Genomic DNA, 27,575 nt, shown 5'->3' with positions numbered 1-27,575 from the left:
CTCATAACACAGATTTAAGTAGCAAAGTCTGTGGCTGTGCCTATGTGTGTGTGTGTTCTTTTACTGAAACTCAGAAACCAGTACTTATTGTCTCCAGCACTCTAGGACATACCAGAGAAAACAGAAGCATGGACTCTGGTTTTAGTATACTTCTGATTATAGCGCTAACAGCTCAGTGTATAATTTTTATTCTGAATTTTGAAATTGACAATCTGTCTTCACTATATCCACTTTCACAATATAAAGTGTACATTAGGTTGTCTGTTCTATGGCCAGAAACAGACTGAAACAATAGAGTCCATGCCATACAACAATTACTATTGTCCCGGTCCCCTTCGATAAAACACATCACACCCAATGACGTTTGATGACCTTTATTAACTTCCATAACATGGCTTTGATAACCAATATTATTAATTACAACTGAACATAGCACAGCTGATTTTAATCACAGCATAAACATCCCTGTAATGTTATTCATGACAATGTGACTTTACTCATCCTGACCCAGTAAGCATCGTCCATACCTCTACTCACTTACTTTACTTATGAAGCAGCATCCAACAACTTACTTCATATACCATTTATTGAATTACACATCCCACCAAGTCCTTTACTTATGAAGTGTCTTCTTTACCTTGTGTTTCACTTGTATTCTGCCTTTAACTGCATATTAAAATTTGAAAAGAGACCACAGCTGTCTTTTATGAGTCAGGCAGAAATCTCACCCTCTCACCTGATTACTGTTGTGTTCTTAAACACTGCTCTCTTTCTAGTTGCCTACCCCTTATGTTAATTTAGCCATATATCTCATTTCCTCTCTGCTTTTACTGGCTTGTGTGAATAAGCGCAAAATTATCATTTTGTGAAATCACTCCCCTACAACTATTTAAATTTATTGGCCATCCTACTGTATTCTATAGTGCCAGAATACAAAAGTGACCAGCCCCTTTCAATCTATCTTGCTGTTTTAAAAATAGTGACTCTCCACTAAAACTTAACTTTTTAGACAGGTAAAACTTAAGTTACCTACTTTCACGTCTAACTCCTTTAGTGCACACTGCAGTGTTTAGGATAAACCATTTTTTCATCTTACCTTTAAGCATCCCTGTGACTAGCACTTGCTCTAAAACCTGCTGGAAAGCACTAGGAAGCCTTAAAATGTTACAAGCACTCAACTCTCCTTGTTAATAAGGAGAAATTAATTGTAGGCACTAAACAGCCTATAACTGCAAAGTACCTTGCTAAGGTAAGAGAAAACCGCGCTTGTACTTTACAAAAAAGCACCAAACCAGGCATGTCCAAGGGTCAGCTTCCGGTGATTTATCCTGATCACCTGGTGAATCTGGGCATACTGGGGCAATGCAGCAATTGCCTCATGTACACAGACAACCCTCGCCTCCTACCACCCAACACTACAACCTGCGAGAGATGCACTTACATAGCCAAACTGGAAGCAAAGCTCTCTCCACCAAGATTGTGCTAGACAGTCAAGATGAGAAGGTTAACACCCACACTACACCTATAGCAACACATAGCCCTTCTAAACCCACACCACCAACACCCTCACATAGCAACACTAAACCCTCATATGCAGAGGCCCTTAACAGTAACCTGCTGAAGCAACGAGGACCTTCAAAGCTGAAATGCAAACAAACACCAATCACAACCAAAGTGCCACATAGCTCACAACACCAGTGTAACACCCAACAACAGCCCTTAAGGCAAGACAACATACACAACACTTTAGTCATAGGTGACTCTATAGTCAGGCACACTGATGTTCCACTCACCAGGCTGAACAAGGAGAAAATTATAGTCAACTGCCTGTCGGGTGCCAGGATCCGCCACATAACATATGCACTCAAGTCACTCCACAACAAGTACAAATATGACTCTGTCATTGTCCATGTTGGAATGAATGACTTGAGATGTACCTCCCTGGACTACATGAAAAGAGACATGGAAGAGCTCTGGGATCATGTGGCCCAGGCAGGTATGACTCTAGCCCTGAGTAGCATCCTGCATTCGCCCAGAATGATACCACAGTATAAGGACAAAATGATTGACTTCAACAATTGGCTAAGCTTCTGGTGTCATTCAAAGTAGATCCAGTATCTGTCTGCCTGAGAAGACATGATCGACAGACCATGATGGTTTGCCAGAGATGGCCTGCACCTGTCTCCCCTGGGATTCAGGTTACTGGCTAAGGCCCTTGCCACCCCTATAGTGCCTTTTTTAGGCAAATTTCAAAGGACAAAACCACCACCATAACAGGTACAAGCATGCAAAATCTGAAGGTAATGCTACTCAATGCTAGAAGTCTAAACCTCAAAATGCACTCTCTCGAGGCACTCCTAAAAATGGAGAACATCGATATCTGTGCAGTAACTGAGACCTGGTTCAAGGCTCAAGAGTGCAGCCCCTGCAGTACCAGGCTACAACTCTTACCACACTTTTCGGCCACCAAACCAGGACTGAAACACTAAAGTGGAGGAGTGTCCCTATTCACCAAGGATATTCACACCACCAGGCTAGTTGCCCAACACAATGTATCTAAAATTCTCCAGGTGAAACTAAAACTAGGTAAGACTGCAATCCAAATTGTAGCTTGCTACAGATCCCCCACCATGCCCCAAGATTCTCACTACACCTTTCTAAACATCCTGGAAAATATTAAGATACAACCAAATACCCTGTTACTGGGTGATTTCAACTACCCTGCCATTAACTGGGAAAACTACTCATGTACCAACACCTTTGCCCAGTGGTTCATGGAATTCATAAATTCCAATGCCCTGGATCAAGTAATCCATACTCCCACCAGGGGCTCCAATATCCTAGACCTGGTCATTACCAACATGGGAAATCGATGCTCCACACCTATGGTCACCCCCTCGTTGGTCAGGTCTGACCATAAGCTAATCACCCTTGACATCCACATCCCTCCCCCACCCCCGTAAGGAAACCTCCGTAAAAAACTTTTCCAAAGCCAACTTCATGCTACTCAAGTCAGAAACGACAAACTTCATGGCACCCATGCAGATGGAAATTGAAAGTTCGACTGCTGAATCCTACACTAAGGCATTGTACGAACACATCCACTTGTGCATGAATTGTGCCATCCCAAATAGAACCAAGACACTCTCCTCCAAAACAAAGGAAGCCAATCTGGTGGCCCCCTGCCATAAGCAAACTTTACAACAAAAGGAAGAAACTGTTGCAGAAAAGAGGAAAATCCCAGGATGAAAAAAACTCCCTTACCAGCCTCAGTAAGAAGCTGAGATCCCTCATAAAATCCTCCAAAGCTAGTTATGGAAATAAAATTGCCTAAGATTCCAAAGACAACCACAAGGCATTCTATAGCTATGTCAAGAATCTAAATGGCAATTCTCAGATCTGCTCTGAGCTACAACAGAATAGCATTAAATATACTGATCCCAAGGATATTGCCAATATCCTGGCAGATCAATTCAGTGCCAACTTCACCACCCTCTCACCCCCTAAACGGCCCATCTCAATACTGAAAGATTGCCAAATTCCAGTAATAACAGCCACACAGGTAAAAACTGCACTCTCCAAAGCTAAGAATACAGTATCCATGGGACCAGACGACATCCCGGGCTGTGTACTACATGAATTACAAAATGAACTGGCACCTCACCTAAGTGTCATGTTTAATCATAGCCTCACCTCAGGCTTTGTGTCCACTGAGTGGCTCACAGCAACAGTTATCCCGCTCCACAAGGGGGGATCCACCTTGGATCCTTGGAACTACTGCCCCGTCAGTCTAATGAGCCTGATTTGCAAGGCCATGGAACATATTATCATGGAACTTATAAACAAAGACATTGGCAACCTTCAAACACTGGACACCACCCAGTTTGGGTTTGTGAAGGGCCGATCCTGTCTCCTGAACCTGATTGACTTCTTTGATTCAGTCTCCAGAGCTTTGGACGAGGGTAAGGCGGTCAGGTCCACACAGCCTATCTGGACCTAGCCAAGGCCTTTGACACCATCTCCCACTCTGGAATCATAGATAAACTTACTAAGCTGGGCATTAATCCCTATGTCACTCGATGGGTTGCCAACTGGCTTAATGACAGAACCCACACTGTAAAAGTAGCAGACTCCAAATCTAGCTCCAGACAAGTGACAAGTGGAGTACCTCAGGGTTCAGTCCTGGCACTGCTCTTGTTTGGCATCTACTTCTCTGAAGTACAGGCCAACACTAAGGGACTCTGGCTAGCAAAGTTCTCAGATGACTGCAAACTGGGAGCCATTATTGAATCCCCAAATGATGTGGATATTCTACAAAAGGGCCTTACAGAAACAGATGTTTGGTGCCAAAGCCATGGGCTCAAGCTTAATGCCAAGAAATGTATAGTTATCCCCTTTGGGAAAAAACATGTATCCGGGAATTACCACATACGTGGCAGTACACTAAACACCGAAAGTGTGATAAGAAACTTGAGGATACGGGTGGACAGTGGTCTCACCTTCGATAACCACATCGCTACAACAGTCAGGAAATCCTTCTATGTGGCACACCTCATCACTAAGGTTTTTCATCCGGAAAAAAGGAGGTCATTGTCCCACTGTACTCATCCCTCATTAGACCCATTATAGAATACAACCCCTGTTTGGTATGTACCTCTCAAGACATCTGCAACAACTGGAAAGGCAGCAGAAATACCTCACTAAAAGAATCACAGGCCTAAAGCAGATGCCCTATGCTGACCATCTAAAAAAACTCTAGCTATACTCTGTTGCATATCGCCTACTCAGAGGTGATCTCTGCTTAACATACAAGGCCATGTCAATCCCAGAGCTGGTGGACATGCTACACTTAAAGAAATCCCAATCTCTTATAACCACATGCTCCAGGGATCTAAACCTTGTCATCACAATGAACAAAACATGCTGGAGAGATAGGTTCCTGACCCAGAGACTCCCCAGACTCTGGAATAGACTGCCCATACATGTCAAGAAGAGCACCTCTTTGGGCCTCTTCAAAAGGAACCTTGACGATTGGATGGGAGATAAGAAATTCACCCCGGGATCATGTCAGTCACCCTGCTAGACAGGAGTCCAGGGAAGTAAATATTGTGGGAAGAAATAGCCAGGGAATTGTTATGGCTAAGCTTGTACAGGCCCTAGGGTTGATAGCCTAGTACCAACCTATGAACCTATGAACAACTCACTTCATATACCATTTACTGAATTACCCCTCCAACCAAATAAGCAGTGTCCTTACCTCTGTTCACTTATATTTTCTACTTATTGCCTCCAACTGCTCACTTTCCTTTCCCAACTTATTGAAATAAGCATCCACACGCCAGAGGGGGAACAGAAGAGGGCAAACCTGTCCCTCTTCTCCGCCCACCAGCCTGACCAGGCTGTTCCCCCTCACTCTTACCAAAATTCCCAACAACCTAACCACTACGACAAATATAATTTGGTGTACCTGTCCACTGTAGGCCCAAATGGGTCCCCATCAGCCAAAAACCCTGTCAATCATTAGAAAAAAATGCCAGCTGACTAAACCGTTAAAATAATCTAATCCTTCCTGGGATCCAAACGACCAAACCAACCCCCCAAATTATACCCCCCAACCTAATACCTCTGGTCACATTTATAACTAATGCAAAACCCAATGAACCCCCTTCCCCTCCTTACAATGGTCTGTCCAACCCTTCACTTAACCATAAAGGGGAACCCGATCACATACATCCTTTTGACTACCAGCCCCCCAGATGCCACATCCAATCAAAGTAGCACTGGCCACTGAGAAACCCCTCTGCTTAACCTTTCCACAGAAAGGTCAACCCAACCATGCCTCCCAAAATCCAATCCATAATAACCATATTGTGACTCCACCCCACCTGTGGACAATTCCAAACTCCCCTTAAACAACCCCATCTACTCTCCCTACTCTGCCCTTAACTCACCTCAGTCTCACTTGCCTCCATACTACTCCCTACCCCAACAAGCCTAATGAGCACCTAACGGTAGTTCACCTGAGCCCTCCTTGTTCACCACTCCAGCCAAGCAGCATCCATCACCTTCAGGTTACCGACTGATGTGACTCTATGCACCTTTTTGCAACCTCACTGCCCATCGATCCAGCTACTGGCACGATGTTCACTATGCGCTCATCCCTCATTGATCTGTAAAAGAAAATAAATTGTTAATGCACTGCCATAAACCAAAATATGCTAACACTGAGTGCTATCAAGGGGACCCACAGCCATATTCCTCCCATCAACTCCTTCCAATGTAAGTATGAGTTAGGGTTCCCCTTCTCCTCTTTTTCTCTCTATCTCTTTTTTTCATATATAGCCTGCTTAACCTTCCCATTTGAAGCTGTTAATATGCCATAACCTAATCAGATGACCGCTGAGGCTGCAAAGAGTGATAGCAAATGACATAAAACTACACATACAAATATTTTGGGCATGGACACTAATGCTTTTAGCCTGTCACTATATCAAAAGGGGTTATTCCCATAACAAGAAAACCAGGTGGCTCTATAATGTCCAATCCTGTGCTTTGTTCGGTAGTAGCCCTGATACTAAAGCCAGCCTTCATACTACAGTCTGCTGATCATTTAGAATTTGAAATCCTACCAAATGTCCCTAGCCCATTCATTCTGGTTATAGCTCAAACAGCAGAACTATCCTAATTTGCCATTGCTCCCACTGTGATATTGCAATATTCTGAACAATTTTTCAGTGAGAGATGATCCTTTCCTCATGCTCAAAAGTAAAGACATCAATTACACCTCCAATTTATTACCATAATTAAGTGCTTCCCAACTATGAATCCCATCCTGTGCCATCCCATTTCTATAGGCATATGTCATCCCATAAATATTGCCACAGCAATGGCCATAAGGAAGTCAGATCATATTAACAGATACCAGACAGAAACAAATTACAATTCTTTTGTCCCGCGAAATTACAGTGACGCTTCAGTTTCCATTAGCGGCAAACCATGCATGAGCGGAGTCATTACTGCACCCCTCTCAGAGCCCACAAAATAATCTGTAGTAAATATCTTGTGTGATGAAAAGCATGGGAACCACAATGACTGACTTGAGTGCCACGACAACCCATCTGCTCAGCCATAAACATTCAATATGTCAATACAACAAAATCACAATATCCATTTCCAACGTAAGAACAGAAAGTCAGCAAAACTAATACATTACCACCGTCCTGCAATCCTAAAAGACTGTCCTGCCTGCTGCATGTCCTCGCTGATTAACACACCCTGGCCTGTTAATGGCCCGCTAAGATAAAACCACATACAGACTGCAAGTCCTCCCTGGGCTGCAGACCTACCATTAAAAGCCCCAGGAATAGATTCAAGGCCCGCACTCCACCACCACGAATGAGTCATCAGCAACAAAACCACAGAATTACAACATACATCAACTGGCCATTCCACTGCGCTCTCCTCAGCAGTCTCCCCCACTTCACAAGCCACGCACAACATATTCAATTTATCCCTACTGATCCTGCACCATTAGAAGTGACACAACCCCTCTTGCATGACGGCCACCACTGATCAGCACCATCAAGGCCCCAAACACTGCACTGGTGTGTGCTCCAAATCCCAGCACTCCCACCATCAACACCAAATAGCCCAGAAATGACAGATTTTGACAGCAAACAGACACCGAACCACACAGCCTTAATTTCTCCAAGAATTTTGGGTTTCTAATACCATGGCAGGAATGGACCCCATTCCTAAGTCAAAGTATGACTAAACTGCATGTATTTAGTCTTGTTTCAGTCTTTGATGTTAGCCAAAAGTGCTCTTCGCAGCACCCATAATGTGCCCAGTAACGACTCCTTCTATAATTTGTAAATTCAGGATGGTGGAGTGGGATGACTGCCACTCACAGATGGGAGGAAAAAAAATTGTTATCTCGATTATTGTGGAGTAATGTTTTATTGTCAACAAAGGGGTTGTTGTCTTTACTTATATATAACACAGCTAACTCCACTAAGGTTCATAGGTTAGTACTAAGCTAACTGCCCTTGCGAGCCTAGCCAATTATCCCTTGTGAGACTCAAACCCTGCACCTTGTGCTTGTAAGGCAAATACCTTAACCATTAGGCCACCCTCCCATCCACCCTCAAGAGCCATTTCACTTAACTAATTACATCATGTGAAAAGCAAACCCTGCATGCTGGGGCTGTGAGTGTCTCAGTTCTTTCTAACTTTTTTTTTTTTGAACTGGCTTTCTTGGTGCCTCATTGCTGCTCCTACATGGTGCGAAACATGTCCTTTCACCTCACAGAACCATTCCAGCATTCGCATCACCATTTACTGCTATACCCCCCGCCATAGAAACATACTAAAGCTTACTAATAACTTCAACCAACTCACAAAAAAGTTAAAATTGTTTACTTTATACCAAGTAAAAGTTGATGAATGTAAATGAAGTTTTAAAACTCAAAACAAGGAGTCTGAACATTCAGTGACATTCAGCTTAAATTTGAATAACCAAGAGTTACACAACAGCCCCTGGGCCCATTGTCCAAACCCCTACCCTGCTTCCTCCCATCTACTGCAAACCTCATATCCAAAATGTATCTCCCCACTACTAGCATAGCAATGTTCATTTCAGCAATGCTTACTACAGACTTGGTTATTTACTGACTTCAATCCCCAAATTAATCCAGTGATTTGTCAGAAGACCATAAACTTTAAGAGAAACACCACACATTGGAGCCCAGAGGTCAGTCGCATCATAGCCCTCATAACTAAAAAGCTGTAAGGCCATAAGTGGGACGTATGCAGGAACAGAAAACAAACACTTCATTATTTCTCTTACAACTTCAATGAGTTAAGAGAATATCAGAATACCAGTTCTGCAGTAATATGAACTCCTGAGCGGTACAAAGTCCGAGCTTACATGACCGTCCTTAATTTCAGCTCCAATCAGCAAGGATAAGACACTAATTTGCCAGCAAACCACCATTTTCTGAACACGGACCCACCACACAAAAAAGAGTCCATAGCCGCTGCAACAATCAAAACTCTCTGCCCCTCCACAGCCTGAAAGCAGTACCTCCAACCATTACAGCCATTTTTACTTCACCATTCATATGTAGAATCCACCATTAGAATGAGCAACTCCAACCTCCAAACATGTTGTTCAGGTCAGAGACAGCCAAGCCCCTATTCCGCTGTCCCAACACCACCAATTAAAGAATGGACTACTCAACCCCTTCACTTGAAGGGAAAAAAAATGCACAGAGAAACTGCCGCCAAAAGACCCAAGCAAGGGGATTGAGCCATACGACTACCAAATCCCCTCAACTGCTGACACTGTTAAGAAACCATGAACACTGCACTAAACCTGAACACGAGCCTCCAAGGAATCACATCATAAATCTTAGGTAAGCCTAGCACACATACCACGCACCATACCTCTGCCTATCCCATATTCTTGGGGGATATACACCCTAACACACATACTTTCTGCGTATCTCATTCTTGGGGGGATATACACAATCTATGTTATATATACATACCACCTGTCACCAACCAGTACCCAGAGGCCTACCTTTTCTCTCGAAATACCTACAGGTTGTCATGGGCATACACTGCCTTAGCAAGTTCACGCCAACATGCGATTCCTTACCCAGCTGGTCTTGCCTAAGCCCCTTAAACCCCTCAAGCCCCTCCCCACCCCTTACCTCATTTCCTCCCAATTAACCCTCCTTCCATTTGACCCTTTCATCCCCCCACCCTCTTACCTCTCACTGATATATGTATTTGTCTAACCCCTATTGAAGATGTCCCTGGGCAAACTGGTTTGTTACCAAACCTCATTTGTTGTTCACCACTATGTAGTTTATAGGATCATAGGCGATTATTACGCTATCGACCCAGAGGTCATTTTAAGCCTAGCCACTTCATCTCAGTGTAATACCATGAAAATGTTAAATGTTGCAATGCCCAAGTAACACATAGATGCCAGAATTTAATGTTGCAGGTTAAAACTTCTTTCCTCCTTTCATTTACCCATTCAGGTTTTTAGCATACAGGCAGTCTTTTTGAATGGTATACTCAAAGGCCATGCATTCAGGTGAAAGTACAAGTCCCATTCATACTTGTAATGGGGTGTTGAGAGAGAATAGTTTCATTTATAATTTTACTATGAAATTTATGTGGAATTAATCTTAATCATAAAATCATAGGAGGTTACTAGGCTAATGGCCCCGGGGCCCTTACAAGCCTAGCCAAGAGTTTATGCACAAAAAGAAACTTCAGTCAGCACCTGTTGCCCCTGTCAATGAGGGATACAGGTGGAACCCCTGAGATGAATTTGTGGTTCCCATCCACTCATCAAGGTTGCACTTGAAGAGGGTCAGTGAGGTGCTCTGTTTGATGTGTATGGGAAGACTATTCCAGAGACGGGGCAGCCTCTGGGAGACAAGCCTGTCTCTCCAGCAGGTTTTGTTAATGTCGCATATTGGGTTCAGGCCTTTTGAGCAGGTAGTGCATGAGGAATTAGACTTATGGATATGGAGCATCGCTAGTAGTGCAGGGTCCGAGATCACCCCTGAGCAATCTGTACGATACCAAGTAGAGTGATTGTGATTTGAGCCTGTCTGCATAGGACAGGTGTTTGGGGCCATGAATTCTCTTTGTGAGGTATTTCAGTAGCCTTTCCAGTTGATGCAGATTTGGAGAGGTACATCCAAGATGGGGCGTTATGCTCCATTATTGGTCTAATGAGGGAAGAGTATAGAGAGGTAATAACCTCCTTTTTTCTGGATGCAATCCCTTTACTTATGAGATGAATCAAGTAAAAGGCTTTTCTGAACACTGATGCTACTTGATGGTCGAATGTGAGGTTGTTATCAACCTGAGTGCCCAGGTCTCTCACCACAGGTTGTGTGTTTAGGGGGTTGCCATTAATGTGGTAATCAGTAGGGATCGTGTTTTTGCCGAATGATATGATACATTTTTTTGCATTTAGCTTGAGGCCATGACTTTGGCACCGGTCATTAGTTGCTGTGACACCCTCTTGCAGTATGTTTACATCATTTGGGGAGTCAATGACAGCACCCAACTTACAGTTGTTGGCAAACTTGGTCAGCCACATGCCTTTTGTCTTTGCCTGTACCTCCAAGAAATAAATGCCAAACAGTAGGGGTCCCAGGACAGATCCCTGGGGAACTCCACTAGTGATATGTCTGCTATCAGAGGTGGAGGGGTGCCTATTTTAACTTTGAGGGTCCTGTCGGTGAGCCATTTGGCCGCCCACCTGATGAGATAGGGATTTACTCCAGGTTGTGTTAGCTTTTTGACGATGCCCGAGTGGGAATTGTGTCAAAGGCCTTGGCCAAGTCAAGGTAAGCTGTATGTACTGACTTTCTGCAACAAAAGTTGGCCGTATATGCAGCTATTCAACACATATCATATGTATACATCTTTTATCACAGTTAACAGCAGAAGAAGAAAGTAAAAAATGCCCTTTTTAGATCACTACATGCCATTCTGAACCTCCACCTCCCTCCCCAGCCTTTAAATATATATATATATATATATGTATATATATATATATATATATATATATATATATATATATATATATATATAGTTTTTGATTTATTTTTTTTTTTTTAAGTATTTATTTACTTATTTTACATTCGTTTACTGGGACAGTCCGACTGGGAGAACCCATCTTTAGTGGAGGCCCTGGGAGAAAAGCTCCATATAGTGACAGCACATAATAACATTAACGTGCCCACAAATTACCACATAGGTGGTAATCCATTAAGTACAGAAAAAGTAATTAGGGATCTGGGGACCCAAGTTGATAGCAATCTCTCATTTGACAACCATGTGGCCAAAGTGGTTAGAAAAACATTTTATATAGCCCACCTAATCATGAAGGGATTCACATCTAGATCAGGGGAGGTCATCGTGCCTCTTTACTCATCCCTCATCAGGCCCATAATTGAGTACAATGCCCCTTTTGGGATGTACCTTACCAGACACCTGCAGCAACTGGAAAGACCCCAAAAGTACCTCACCAAGAAGATCAAAGGGCTCAAACCGATGCCATATGCTGCCCGGTTAAAGAAACTCCAGCTCTACTCAGTGGCATACCGCCTGCTCAGAGGCGATCTGTGCCTGACGTATAAAGCCATGTCCAACCCGGAATTAATGGACATGCTGCACCTCAGAAAATCCAAATCCCATCGAGCTACGCGCTCGAGAGACTTGAACCTCAGCACTGAAATAAATAGGACATGCTGGAAGGACAGATTCATAACCAAGAGGCTCCCTTCACTCTGGAATAAAATCCCAGTCCAGGTTAGGCAGAGTCCCTCATTGACTCTCTTCAAGAGGAATCTTGATGAGTGGATGGGAGATTGTAGGTTTACCCCGGGTATCACTTCTGTGTCACTGTTAGACAGAGGCACAGTATACTAACCTCGAAAAAGGGCATAGCAAAATTAATTTAAAATGGGTGGCGAAAGCCAAACACACTCTGGCTAGGCTTATAAATGCCCTAGGACAGATAGCCTAGTATGAACCTATGAGCATCTTCCGGCACCTCTTCTGTCATTCATTGCAATAGTCTAACTCTAGGGACATTGCCTTTCGATTTTTGCTCAAGAATTCTGGACAAAGCCAAAAATAATGGGGAGAGAGGATTAAGCCTCAAAATCGGGAGCATGATTCTTAATATTAATACAGAGCATTTAAAAAGTTAATAGATCAACAGATTTTGTATTGGCATGCATTTTTGCATTTTCCTGAACAAAAAGAAAGATGATGTGTATAATTCTCTGCCACTAATCAGAAACACACACAAACACACATATACATGAGTGGGGATTTTATGCAAAATCAATGGCAACATTTGAGATGTATGCCAGGGACTCGAAATTGTGTTTCCAGGAATGGCAAGTCGACTCATACCTGTCAACTGTCCAGATTTTTACCTTATATTTTGTTCTGTTCCTTCCTCATAAAATTCTGGTTTTCTGGCTAATCACTGGCTAATTATTGAGGGCTGAATGCAGAAAATAACGACAGACAAACTCTTCAGAAATTTCATGTTAACGCGAAACCTTTTATTCTATAAACTTTCTAAGTTTGTGTGAGCAATATTTAAAAGTTGTCCCTATTAATTGCAGGCCTTTGCCCCCTATTTTTCTGGCTTTGCCCAGATTTCTTGCTCTAAGAGGAGAGGACGTCGATGTCGCTTTCAGGCTTTCATTTTCACACTACTTGAAACAGCAGCACACTTGTACAAGGAAGTGATTTCCGGTAATAGGCGTGTATTTTGGTGACTGACAGGTAATAAATAAAAACTGTAACGGGTTCTGTGATGTTGGGGCGGATGGATAACTTATGAAATAGTTTCAGACGCTTTGTAAGTGCAGTGAAAGTGCATATTTAGCTGCAGCCAAGTTAGTTACTGCTATTAAAGTATCAGTGGCATACGTTTTTTTTTGTTTTGGTTGATGAGAGTGCGGTGGCGTGGGAGAGGAAGTGCATGGGTTCCTAAGTTTTTCACATTATTTAGTATTTGTGGGTGTCAAGAAACAACTAAATCATAAACATTATAGGAACGCACTACCTCGAAGTATCACCTGCCCCAAGCACCTGTTACGAATAAAAGTACGAAGGATAGTCCCGGTGGAAGCAGAGCTGACGAGGACAAATAAAAGCAAGATGTTGGAGGACTACATGTCCAGCAGGCGTTTCAAGAAGGGGAGAAACTGTGAACATAAGGGATGCTGTTCGAGGGATATTCAAATTGCAGTACCTTGTAACACGTTTAACCATTCCTCTCAACCTCTTAGCTCAAGAAATAGGAACGAAGTCTAAAAATAAAGGGGGGGGGGGTCCGGGGGGACAAGTGGCCAAAAATAGGCACAGGTTTTAAATATTGCTCTTATAAACTTATAAAGTTATAATAACATGATCTGTGTCAGCATGGATTTTCTGAAGGTACGAAGTTTGAAACTCAAATGTATGTCGTCGTCATTTGGTGACTTCGATCCTCAGATATATGCTAGAAAAACAGACATTTTAACGATATGAGACAAAAATCTGGACATTCTGCAAAAGTCTGTACATGTGAGAGGTATGCCTTTAGGAGATAACTGCGTTACCGAGGTGTTTGTAACACACCACTGTGGTCAATATGCTCCGCAATTGCTGTCATCATTGTATGTAAAAAACAAATCCCTGCTAGTTAAGTTTTCCTTTACGTTTGTGACTTTGTATTGCGAAAAATTATAACAACCGCCTATCTGTTGCCACGGGTTAATTTATTATCGTGGAAATCTTAAATAGGAGGATTAGCAGCAGTAGTACTTTCCTTGGCCAGGTGTTCATACCTGGCACATGCCTTTTCCGGACGCTGGGACATGGACGTTCCAGAGCACGTTAGCAGCCATAGTTGTGACACTGATTTAGCAATAACCCTGGAATGTTTGTAGTGCAGGTCTTGCATCAGGCATTCCTTTGCATGTTGCTAGAGCTTCACTTTTATTTCTGTAGCCTAGTCTAGTCTCTATATCTATAAGGCAAGGAGGATGCCATAATGTAGGTAACGGTAAGGTGATGAGTTCATCTTAACGCCAGCAATATTAGTGAAGAGACAAGTAAAGTAAATAAACGCAGTTAGTTCTCTCCTCAAAACGAATAAATAAACATCTACACCTCAAGGTGTGCATTTTAAGAATGCTTTTTTTAAATAAATGCTTTTATTTTGCTTCACCAAGGAATTACTACTCCCCCACTGTAATCAAGAAAGGCGCTTTTTGAAAGGCTATATTGTGACCCCCTGCCCCTTGCAAATGTCTCCATGGCTGGCAAGTTCAAATCGCTGCTACGAGAGGTATGCCAGGCACGTCTCAGGATTGTCAGAAGCAGCATCAGCAAACCATCTTCACCCCTAATCCGGAGGTGCCTGATCCCCCTGGCTGTGCCACAACTGTGGTGGGAGGCAATGTTGGGGGGGGGGGGGGGCAGAAGATAGCTTTCCATTTTACTTGGCCTGACCTAGTTAGCAGCAGCTGTCTGCCACGAACTCCTTGCCTTTTCTAGCGTTGTCCACTTCGGAGTGAAAGGGACCAAACGAAGCCCCTAAAATCCATTTGCAGCACAAGGACCATGAAGTCATTCCAAGCCTGCTGCCACCTCCCTCTCCCTCCCCGCATCCCGCCCCCTTACTTTTTCCTAGTGCCTGATTTGAGAAAGAACGGCGAGAGGAGAAGCATTTTTCCAGATGTGTGCAGAGATCTAAGAGTGAGGGAGAATAACAGAGACTAACTTACAAGGGGAGAAATATGGATTCTAAGGACAGAAAGAAAATCCAGTTCTCTGTGCCAGTGCCTGCTGCTCCTGGTCAGCTGGATCCCAGAGCAGTGGAAATGGTAAGGTGATATTTTAATACCCACATTCTGCGCCTTGATCTTTTGAGCTATTTAGGGGAGGTAGAACATTATTGCCCTTTCCCCCTTAGCAAAATCCATTCCCGTTAAATATTAGCCTGTTTATTCAGTTGTTCCGGGCAGACAGAACTTGCGTAATAAAAAAATTAGTAGTTTTACTATGTCGTATTTTCGATTGAGATTGTTAATTAAACTCGGTCAGTCATTCTTTGTGTTTAATACTTCACTTTTATTTAGTCATCTGAACAGAAGAGCAGTGCATGTTGGAGGAGGGGGGTGGCTTAACATTGTGCTCACTTTCCTTTTATAAAACACCGACGATTCTTTTATTTTCCAGGTCTGTCTGTCTTTTGTTATGAGGTGAATGGGGTGACACTAAGGAGCTGCTAGAGTATCTATTTCAGTTTTACACAATGTCGCGCTTGTCCTAGATTTGTTCCTTCTTATCTGTTTATGCATTTCACCTGCTAAACTGACTAGCGGAGTCGCACTATTCAAACACACACACACACACACACACACACACACTCACTCACACACACACACACACACACACTTCCAAGACAGCAGCACTGATATCTTGCCTTTTCCTACCTAAGGAGTTGTCCTTAAAAATCTTTACCTGTTTTCCGACTTCTACATAAAGCTTGCACTACAAGCGTATTGCATCACCCCAGTAATTCAAAAGGAAGACTTCTGAGAGTTGTCCTTCAGTAACAAAAGTAAGCATTAAATTGTATTATTATTTTTTATATCAGTCACGCGTCCCTAAGAGTCTGCTAAGCCCTATAGCTGACTTTTGATCCTTTGTAAATGGAAGAAGTCTAACTGTGCACAGTCATACTGAAACCACAGTTGTCACTTTACATGAGGATAAAATCTTCAGATCAGTATTTTAATTATGTAACCACTGAAATGCAACAAACTTGCAATGTGTAAAATATGCCTATTGCCCCTCTCTGTCCAATGTGTGTGGTGTACATAACGGTTAAGTAAAATATCCAGATTCACAGAAATAAAGAAATAAAACAGGCAATGCATTTTGTAACAAATGACCTGCCATGTCTTTTTCAGTACAGTTTCTGCTTTACCTGTAAATGCTTGCTCAGTAAGCAATATATCTTTCCTGTATGTAAGTCTCTGCAGCAGAGGGATTATATGAAAAAAATATTAAGTTATGCATCCCATCCTGCTTAGAGGAATCCAGAGATTTAATACCATACTAGTAGACCCATCTCCTGGCAAGAGATTCCTGCCTCATCTCATCGCTATACCAGTGGCCAGTTAATATAACCAGGTAGTACTAATCTAGAGATCATCACCATGATACATTTATGAGATATGGAAGTGCTTCCCATTCATTTTTTTCTTAAGTTGGAGAACGTGCCAGACCTTTCGGTACCAACATGACATGCCATAAAAGAAACTGTCTGGAGCAACCTGAATCCAGATACTGTCAGCTTTAACTATCAGGTAACTGTAATAGTAGCCAGCAACTTTTCAAGAAAAATTCCATGGCAGACTGTTTATTACTCTGAGATTTACAAAACTATTAATGGGTATATCATAATATTATTCAATGGCAAATTACAGTTGTGAATGACATTAATTTTTCTGTATTTAGCCATCAGTAGGGTATATGACTCCAACTCAGTGTCATTTTATAAAGGCAATATTCCTTTCTCTTCCTTGTCTTTGTGAAACTGTAGTAGTTTGGTGCATTTGCTATTGTTCCTTTTCAAGTCAAGCTGGCACTGAGTTGTATATCAGGATCTGCATCAAATTGTTTTTCTTTGCCCTGCTCTAAGCCATTATCATCTTGCAATCATCAGAGGCATGCATGCAATCAAAGGGTTTGACTTTCCAATGAATGCCTGAGACAAAAACCTTTAATTTATCCTAATAACATTTCCCTTTAATCACAGTCTCACTATCTTTTAGATTGCAATGGTTTGCATTTCTTTGTAGTGGTAGCTTATATTATCTCATTTTGACAGTTTCATTTGGCTTCGTATGAATGCCTACCCATATAACCATACAGATGTTTTACACCTTTTTCATACCTTCCTTACTCAATCAGTTCTCCATGATACAAACAAAATTTGTTAGCAAAATTATCGCAACACTGTCATGTGGCTACTTAAAACATGAAATAGATGCAATATCGTTAACAAGTACTTCATTCATAGACAGCTTGTATTGGCTGGGACCAGGATGTTGGCATAATGGTTAAGGTGTTTGAATTACAAACACAAGGTACAGGGTTTGATTCTCACATGGGGTAATTGGCTAGGCTTAAAATCCTACAAGGGCAGTTAGCCTAGTACTAAACTATGAACAAACCTATGAATTTGTATGCCGGCATCGTTAATAAGTTGCATATATTTATATGTAGTTAAGATCAATGCAGACTAAAAAAAATAAGGAAACATCTTATATTAAATACAGTTTTGAATTCAGTGTGTTCTCTAACATTTTAAGGTAGTGTACATTTTATTTAACAAGTAAAACAGTGATAAAAGAGGTGGTGTTTTGACTCTCACTACACCAGTCAAATGGCACTTTGTACTCAATAGAGGAGATCAAGAGATGAATGGATTCCACTCAGAGAGGGCACTGATTATACTCCAGCACAGAATGAAGGGACAAATTATGTATTTATTTATTTATTTTCATTTGTTTACTGGGATGGTCCACTGGGCCGAAGTGAGCCCATTTTCAGTGAAGGCCCGAGGCAAAAAGCTTCTCATTAACAGTCACATACAATAGAAGCTCTACATTAACAAGCACATACAATAGAAGAGACACAGTTCAATACACAAGTTGAGTCTCATTTGAATAAACAAAGGTAAAAGGTCGACATTAACAACTACATTCTTTACAGTACAATGTAAGAGGTACAGTTAATTACACAGGTCAGATGTCATAGTTAAATACACTAAGATAAGCATATCAGTAACAACTTCTAGTAACGTAGTAAGCATACTAACAACTTGTGGAGATATGTTTTGAGAGTACTTGTCAAGCATATCTAATCTGAAATAAAACATAGGAGTACATGTCAAGCATATCAAATTAATATAGTTATCAAGTGGGTATTACAATACTATACATAGCAGGCCTAGGTGACATTTTTATGTGTAGTCATACTAGTAGGTAGAAGAGTCTTTCTAGGGGATGGTAGTGATAAACTGTGGAATCAGGTTTTTAGAGGTGCAGGACTGGCACATGTGCAGTGCCATAGACTGGAGAGGAGTTTCCATAGACACTTTTTGAAAGAAGAAGCATTCCTGGTAGCCCTTATTGGTAATGGGAGGGTGTTTCACTGTTTGGCAATAGAACAAGAGTAGAGCATCTGACCAGCTGAAAGGTTTGTTTTTTTCTGCTTTCAGGAGAAGTTGGTTCTCAGATCTGAGAGACCTGTTTGGGTGGTAGTGAGTAAGTACAGAAGTAAAGGCTCGGCATTCTGATGGTTTGAAGATAATTTTGTGTGCTGTTGTTAATTGTATGTGAGGTAATATGGGAGTTCAAGCCAGTTCAGTAAATGTAAGGTGGAACAGTGATGAGAGGAATACTTTTTATTAGTTGTGAACTTGGCTATTTTATTCTAGCAGGTCCCAAGCTTGGATTTCAGAGAGGACTAAATATTGGTAAGGAGAGGAGCACCATATAAGGGCGAAGGTAGATTTCAAGGCAGATGGTAGATACAAAGAAATTATTATGGTGAGCATTGTTAATAAAAGTGTGCATGGCTTCTAGTAATACTGAGGTACACATTCGCAGACAGTCCTCAGGATTGTTGTGCAAAAATTTTGATCAGCCCACATATACACAATCTGTAGGAAAAAAGAGAAAACAAAGACTGGGAAAATGTCTATGCTGCCTAGGCTATTCCATAAGAATTTCTTCACCACATGACCACAGCACAGTGTTAACGTTTTTGCATTTAATTTGGAATTTAATGCTTAACATCTTACTTGTTTGCATGATTACCAACCATGTGCTGTAAATTTGTTGTTAGTCACTTTAAAGAACTGTTTATTTCAGGAATGACTCAAGATCTCTGGATAAGTAATTTGCTCATTCATATAGTATATTAGCAGAGAATGAGGAAATCTAACTTTAGAATCATTAGATGTAAATCGTTTACACATTATAACACTCGGTTTGGTGAACTGTCAGAATAGTCTCCATAAACTAGTTCAGTGTCTGTCATTAATTAGTTCTGAAGTTTGATGTATGTTGTATGCAGTTATCATCTGGGTCACAGATTCATGAATGCAGACAAGCAAGCCTTGTGCCTCACTAATGTGAGTGGGAGCGTGCATATGTGAATGCACATATGTGTGCATGTATGCGTGCATGCGTGTGTGTGTGTGTGTGTGTGTGTGTGTGTGTGTGTGTGTGTGTGTGTGTGTGTGTGTGTGTGTGTGTGTGTGTGTGTGTGTGTGTGTGTGTGTGCGTGAAGACATATACATACATATTAATACATAAACACACCTTGTGTGATTAAGTCTTTTTTGAGCATGGGAAGTAAAACAATGTTGTACTGCCAGATAAATGAAAAACCTATAAGCAACCTTTTTCTTTTTATCTCATTAGTTCTCATGCCCTAAGAAGTCAGCATACGATGAATATAACTTCTGAAGAGAACTTGGTGAAGGTTGTTTTCCTGACTGAATGCTGCTTTTGCTAATATAAAAGGATAAAAATATGTTATCCATATTGCCATGATGAAAATATAGTTTTCTTGTGTGTGTGTGTGTGTGTGTGTGTGTGTGTGTGTGTGTGTGTGTGTGTGTGTGTGTGTGTGTGTGTGTGTGCAGGTGACTGACCTAGCCTTTCGAGACTGATATGATGGGAAAACATCCTTTTCCCTCTGATACACACTGACCTTGAACTTAATTATGTAAAGTAGCTGGTGAAGAGGATACAGTTCTCAAAGAAAACTTTTATAAAAAAAAATATATATAAAATGTTTTTCTTTTTGTGGATTAATTTCACCATAACAAGCATCAGCAAGTCTTGCATTGGCAAAATGACTCACTGCCAATGTTTTCAGTTATGTCTGCTGAACTCCCCATGTACAAAGTCAAATGACTTAAAACCCTAAAACAAATAGTTATAGTGTTAAATATAACCTTATTCAAGGAAAATATGTATACATGACATTTAGTCATAAATGCCATTTCAGTTATTTGTAAATGGGATATGAAACTAGATAACCGGGTCCTAGATACATGAATGTTGTTCAGAATTCAAGTGTGCTTCCCTATGGAAAATCAATGCATATTTGTTTGAGAATTGCTGCTGATTGTAACAGATCAGTAGAATGCTTCCCCTAACCCCCAACTCTTTGATAGGTATTTATGCAGGGAGCAAATAAATAAGCCTCACTTTCCCATCTCATACAGATGGCAATATCTTTGCATCCCTTGGCCTTACACATACTAATGTCTTAGTCACAACAGCTGGAAAAGAAAAACACCCCACAGAAGTGCAGAGTGGTCTTGCAAAGAGATTCCACACAGACTAATTATTAAACCTTCAGCCTTGACCAGGGACATTGATTATCAGTTTAAAAAAATGAAATCCCATTTTCATGAGATAAAATCCGGGAAATGCGCATGATTTTTAAATGTAACTTCCGGCCGTTACTAGAAATAAAAGATATTAAATCGATGAGTGCTTTTGCCTTTAACAGATGAAGCTCTGTTAAGGGCAAAAGTCCTCACTGCTCATAGATTTAATGTCTTTTATTTTTTTAATAAAGAAGTATCAATTTCTAAAAAAGTTATAAGTGCTTGATTAGTTCAAAGTCTCAAATGAAATTGGTTACAGTTCATGGTTCTTTTTTCCTGATTTTAAGAAGGCTCAGTCAGCAACTTCAGTGCTCAAGAAGTATCAGTTTTCCTTCATTCTAACCTCTATACATATCTATATCTATGTATAGCTATCTATGTATATAGATATCAATATAGTTATGTATATGTGTACATGTGTTGGGCATCCAGTTAAATGAACACAACACCAACAGCTGTTTGATCTACACTGTTTATTCGCCACAGACATATGGTCAGCAGGTATGTAAGATTCACACCTCTGGTAAGGGAATATTCCCTTTCCCCTAGGGATTGTGCAATCTCAGAGTTGATATATACAGTTAGGAGACAGAGCCAGGTCTAGGGTCAGATTTGCATTTCTCATTTTTCTAATATTATTGTTGCTTTCCTGGAATTAAGTGGCCCTCTGCCCTACCTTTCTAATGCATGTTAACCCTCAGCCTAACACTGCCCCTAACCCCAGTCCTTCACTTTACCATGAAATAACTTTTTCTGTAATGTTACTACTACACAATGTACTCAGACACTGTAATTTTCAACCTTCTCTGCACTTACCTTACCTACACAAGGTGCACCTATCACCAATGGATAACTCCAGCACTCAATGAAAAGGTACTTTTAACAAATTTCCCATGTAAAACATTCACTCAGCAAAGTGACTGTTTGACTATATGAAGGTAACAAACACACACATATGTATATGTATATATATATATATATATATATTGTGTGTGTGTAATGTGTGTGTGTGTGTGTGTATATATGTTGTGTTTACATTATGCGTATAGTGTGTGTATAAATATATATATATATATTTTGTGTGTGTTACGTGTGTGTGTGTGTGTGTGTGTGTGTGTGTGTGTGTGTATATATATATATATATATATATATATATATATAAAAAGTATATATAATGTGTTTGTTTGTCTGTGCATATATAAATGTATATGTGTATATATTTCTTGTGTTTACGTGTGTGTGTGTGTGTGTATGTATATATATATATATATATATATATATATATATATATATATATATATATATGTATATATAAATATATATATGTGTGTGTGTGTGTGTGTGTGTGTGTGTGTGTATATATATATATATATATATATATATATATTTATATTTATATGTATATATAAATATATATATATATGTGTGCGTGTGTGTGTGTGTATGTGTTTGTATGAGTATATATATATATATATATATATATATATATATATATATATATGTGTGTGTGTGTGTGTGTATGGTGCTGTAGACAGATATCTCTAGGTAGTTACAGACATAGATATACTGCCATGTAATATAGACAGTACCACTGTAACAGTTGCTATCAGTAGGGCAAGCATGAAGGATCTCTTATTGCTTACCTTTTTCTACTTCCTCTGCACATCATTCTTACCATCCTGCCCCCCAGTGCTCCTCATCCATGCCTGGTCTACCAGACAGTCTCCTATCACCCCCTCTGACTTACTCCAGAATTGCCAGGGTCAGTCCTAAGGGCATCACAGGGACTTGACTGTTGTTTTCATCTTGTGAGGGGTTCTTCTACATGCCCTACCAATTTTCCTTTTCCCCATCCACCTCACTCATTGACCATGTTTGAGGGCAGTTCTCCTCAATGGACCATGCATCCCCTTAGTGAGCATTATCAATGAATGCTCTCCCACCGAGGATGCGTATGCCCATCCCTACCTGCTGCTCTGTCAGCCTCCTGAGCTGTTAATGGAACTCAGATTTGCTGGGCCATACTCAAAGTTTTATTTTTCTATGCCACTGGGGTAGTTGTTGTCTGTAACATAAATGAGAACATGAACAATGTTTTTTTTCCAGGAATACAAACAATATTGTTAAAAAACTAAGGAAAACATGTAATGCCCCTTTTAAATGCTCCACATATAAAATCATCCCTACACAGATGGAAAATCAGCACAGATGATACTCTGCGACTTAGGACCATGTGAAAATGATATAGAACAAGAAAGAAGTAGCATTATTAAGAGGGTTAAATATTTTGTTGTAATGTCTGAGACCCATTAGTCATAGGTTTGGTGCCTACAGCCCGCATGTGCATAATACTCAACTTTCCTGTGTCACTTGGATCCATGTCTAAAAGTGGTTTATTGCTGTGTATTATTTCCAGCCAGGAATTCAATGACAAGCAATACAGATAAAAATATGTCTCTATCCCCCACCATGTTATTTTTTATTCATTCCTTTTTTGAAAATCTCTTCACTGCTTGTAATGAATGAAGCTTAACAATGTAAATATCCTTCTGTCACTGTTTTACAGAATATAGTCTCTATATATTTGTTAGATAGTTGTATCTATTCAGCTGTGAGCTGCCTTGTCTAAACCCTAATTTGTTGCCTTTCTAAGAGTTTGTAAGATTGTTCCATATTCTTTCAGTGGTGCTATTATTATGCAACACTTCATGATCAGTCTGCTTATTTTTACTGTAAAATCAGTAATGATGCTTAAAATAAAAGTGTTACAGACATTTGAATTAAGTCAAAGTATAATAAGATGCATCTGTCATTGACTGAAATAGAATAACAAAGTTATATATTTTATGTGACAATAAAAACATGACAGTTCAGGAAGATCTGTTCACTTATACAGTACTATGAATGTGTATGCACTTGGGTCTTGCACTGTAAAATGTACCCTCTATTTAAATATGACCCCCCCCAACAAGTTAGCACTTTGGCTATTTATGCTATAACTGCTACAGGGTGGTTCAGATAATGATTGATGAGCAAGGTATGTCCTGTAGAACCAGGTTTGGTTTTAACAATATATACCTTGATTCTAAGCAAGTCACTTTTTGAAGCAACATTCCCAAATTAACTTTGAAAACAAGTCCTTGTACTTAAGAAGACCTAATCATTTATCAAGTCTAGATAAAGTTATACTGTATCACATCAATGGTGTCTGATCTGTCTGACTCTGCCTGTCCTGCAGTCTCACTTTGACATAATCTGTAGCATGATCTGCGTAAGCTGAGCACAGACAGTCTTGCAGCATAGAGTATACAGTGCATTTTTCACTCCTCAAATTCTCTGTAAAAGATGCAAGCAATCTTTTGGGGGCAGCAGAAATAACTGACGTCACCCTTGCAAGCATGTTTTAGTTAACTACAATCCTTTTGTGATCCCAGCGTTTTACACATGCACACACACACACACACACACACACACACACACACACACACACACACACACACACACACACACACACACACACACACACACACACACACACACACACACACACACACACACACACACACACACACACACACACACACTTTACAATCATTGTTTTGAGAGACAAATTAGAAACAAGGGTGTGTCTTATCACAAGCTCAGCAAATTATGAAGTGACAGGATAAAACAATGCCAAGTCTGTGTTTCCAAACTGTGGGTGTATAGGATGCATGTGGCATACTTTACGCAACTGGCAGCATGTTTCATGTCTTGTGTGCGTGCTGCAAGTTTCATAAGAAGAGTATTCTGTTCCTTTGTATCAGGAAAGACAGAGAAGCAACATTTGTATGCATGCATCATGTATGTGAAATGTGTCGAAAGCTTCTTCACTGAGGACACTTCTTTTTGCACTAACTTAAGGTGTGTTTACACTGCATTGCTGCAGTCATTGGGTTTAAACCTATAGAGACCCATGGTAGAAGAAAAAGACTTTATAATAATGCAGATACTGCCTCACCCCCACCCCAGCATTTTAAGAGCGTCCTTCAACTAGTAAAAATGCAAATGTACAGCAGGTCACTGTGCTGGGGAATCATTTTTATGAGATTATTCGAAAGTAAGCAGACAGTGTTGAAAATCACTAAGAAAAGGGGCAGAGGGATGCCCAAATGCTTGTAAACGATCATATCTGTTGTTCTACTTTTGCACATACAGTTAAAAGAACTGTCTGGAGAAGGTAAGAGAGTCAATTCAGAAAAGGGTAACCAAAATGGTGCTCAGTATAAAGCCAGAGCCACATGAGGTATGGATGGAACAGATGCATTTTGGCTCCATTGCCTAAGTAAAGTAAGGTTGTGACAAAACCAATTTATTATTTGTCCAAAGAAAAGGTCGTTAAGATCACAGTGGAATGGATTCATGTTATGTGAAAGGACATTTCACGTGAAATACACTGAATTAATGAAGAGTTAATGATTTCACAAAGTGTGAGATGTTTAAAAAGCTTAAAGCAAAAAGTTACTAAACAATAAAAATATCACTAAAATAAATATTAAAATTAAGAAGATAGGATGGTAAGTTATAATACGTATTATTTATAACATAGTCAACTGTGGTAGAATAAGGTAAAATCTTGCAGTCAGTGTGTTTTGAGTCCCTCAGCCATGATTTACCTATTATGTGTCTCTAATCAAGTCACCTAACAAGACAGGGCTCTCTAGTGAGTGTTAAAAAGGCAACATGGGTCATCGCTCTACCCCAGTTAACAAATAACTGAAACTGTGGTTTATGGCATTGTTAGTGAAATTCAGTTACCCACATGTTTTTTGGGCTACCTACTGCACTAACACAAAAGCAGGTCTGTGATTTACCTTATGGGCAGTTACGGTTTAGAACTAAATCTACTGGGTCAGAAGTCAAAATGGAAGGAAGGATCATGCATATAAAGGGATGGCCTCTCTGACTGAGAAAAGATTTGTATCTTCTGATGGTCACCTTCCAAGTGGTAATTGTGGGTAAGTAGTACACAATTGCAGTCTGTGGCTGTAGTTCTACAGCATACTGCGGGGCTGTGGTGCACACATGCCCTGCCTGATATCACTGTGTTAAGTCTGAGGGAGAAGTGCAGCACTTGAGAAAAAAGGGGGATAGATCGTCAACTTAACTTCTGTCTCTATCTACAAATACCTCTCTTTCCTAGAATCTTTTTTTACTGAGATGCAGTAACAAAGAGTTAACTCATTCTCACATCTCCTTGTTTGGGGAGTGCATTTAAGATGCAGTGGATTACTTTTTAACACGGATGCTGACTCAGAGTAGATATCCCTTGGCTCTGAAAGAGTTACTTGATTCTTTAGAGGCTTCTACATTGAAAACAGTGCGTCTCTCTCTGTGTCTATACATATATATATATATATATATTTATTTATCTATGGGTGCACTTCAGGTTATTGAGTTACCAAAAACTTGAAACCCATATGGTGTTCACACTGTTAGGGGTTTAGCCCTGCCACGCTTGTTCTTCCACACCACACATATACGACATGCACTCACACCATCACACCTATGGCCAGTTTAGTGTGTCCAGTCCACCCACTGCATCTCGTTGGAATATGAGAAAAAAATGAGTTCCCGTAAATAATCTAAGTGGACACAGGAAGGCACCAAAGCCAAGAACTGAACCATAGAACCTTTTACTGTAAAGTGACAATGCTACCTGCTCCACCACTGTGCCGCAATATCATGGTATTAAACTTCACTCAGTGCCGCTCAGATCACACTCAGCAGAAATGTCAGTGGTAAAGGATACTGCAAGGTATATTCTGTATAGTCTGACATGATCAAGGAAAATCCTTCAAAGTATCATGGCAAAAAAAAAAAAAAACGGCATGTATACCAGAAATCAAAATCTTGTGTGTAATGTTGACAAATGCATATCATTTGAGCACAGACCACCTAGTTCTTTTGCATAAAGACATTAAGAAGACCTGTGTGTTATCAAAGTAACAGGGATGTGGTACAGTAAAAAGTAGAGCAGGGAAGTTAGTATATCAAGACACAAAATATACAGGAGGAGCTAGGAAGGCAATAAGGGTAATAGGGATGGCTCGTGGCACTGGTTGATGGGCTACAGATTTCCACAGTTAAAAAAGAAGCAAAATAAACAAAGAAACTATTTTTTCTTTTTTTAACTACTTTTTCCCCATAAAATTTAATGCACCAAATTCTGTGGTGACCTAAAAAAAAAAGAAATGAAATTACTACTCTACTTGCCAGTTGCTGGGCTGATTTCAAACCAGCCCACTACTATGTCTAATACAAACTGGAAATAAGGTGTTCATGCTTTATTATAGGTTTTCCTGCATTCTGCAGAAGACAGAAGCATCAGAAAAAAAAATCGATGCTTCTGTGCAAAGCAGCAAGGAGTACTTCCTGTTTGTACAGGCCGCCTCAATTGAATGAGATAGCTTAAGATTGAAAGCAAGAATTAGTGTGCCTGCAAAGGAGAGCAGGAATACTTTTTTAATTATTTTTTTGTTGTTTTTGTTACAGGCAGTCTGCC

General features: G+C 40.4%; 1 protein-coding gene across 1 annotated transcript in view; it reads left to right on the top strand.

The window, feature by feature from the left end:
- The first annotated feature begins 15,242 nt into the window (after nucleotides 1-15,242).
- PPP1R1B (protein phosphatase 1 regulatory inhibitor subunit 1B) overlaps nucleotides 15,243-27,575 on the top strand; it is a 1,016,738-nt gene continuing 1,004,405 nt past the window's right edge. Inside the window, exon 1 of the mRNA XM_044055047.1 lies at nucleotides 15,243-15,431. Coding sequence (XP_043910982.1) covers nucleotides 15,345-15,431 — 87 coding nt within the window. The 5' untranslated portion in view covers nucleotides 15,243-15,344. The remainder of the gene's footprint in view (nucleotides 15,432-27,575) is intronic.

The sequence above is a fragment of the Protopterus annectens genome, chromosome 13.part0 (genome assembly GCF_019279795.1).
Source record: "Protopterus annectens isolate FY-2018-M chromosome 13.part0, PAN1.0, whole genome shotgun sequence".
Taxonomy (NCBI): Eukaryota; Metazoa; Chordata; order Ceratodontiformes; family Protopteridae; genus Protopterus; species Protopterus annectens.
This window is presented reverse-complemented; position numbering and strand designations above follow the sequence as displayed.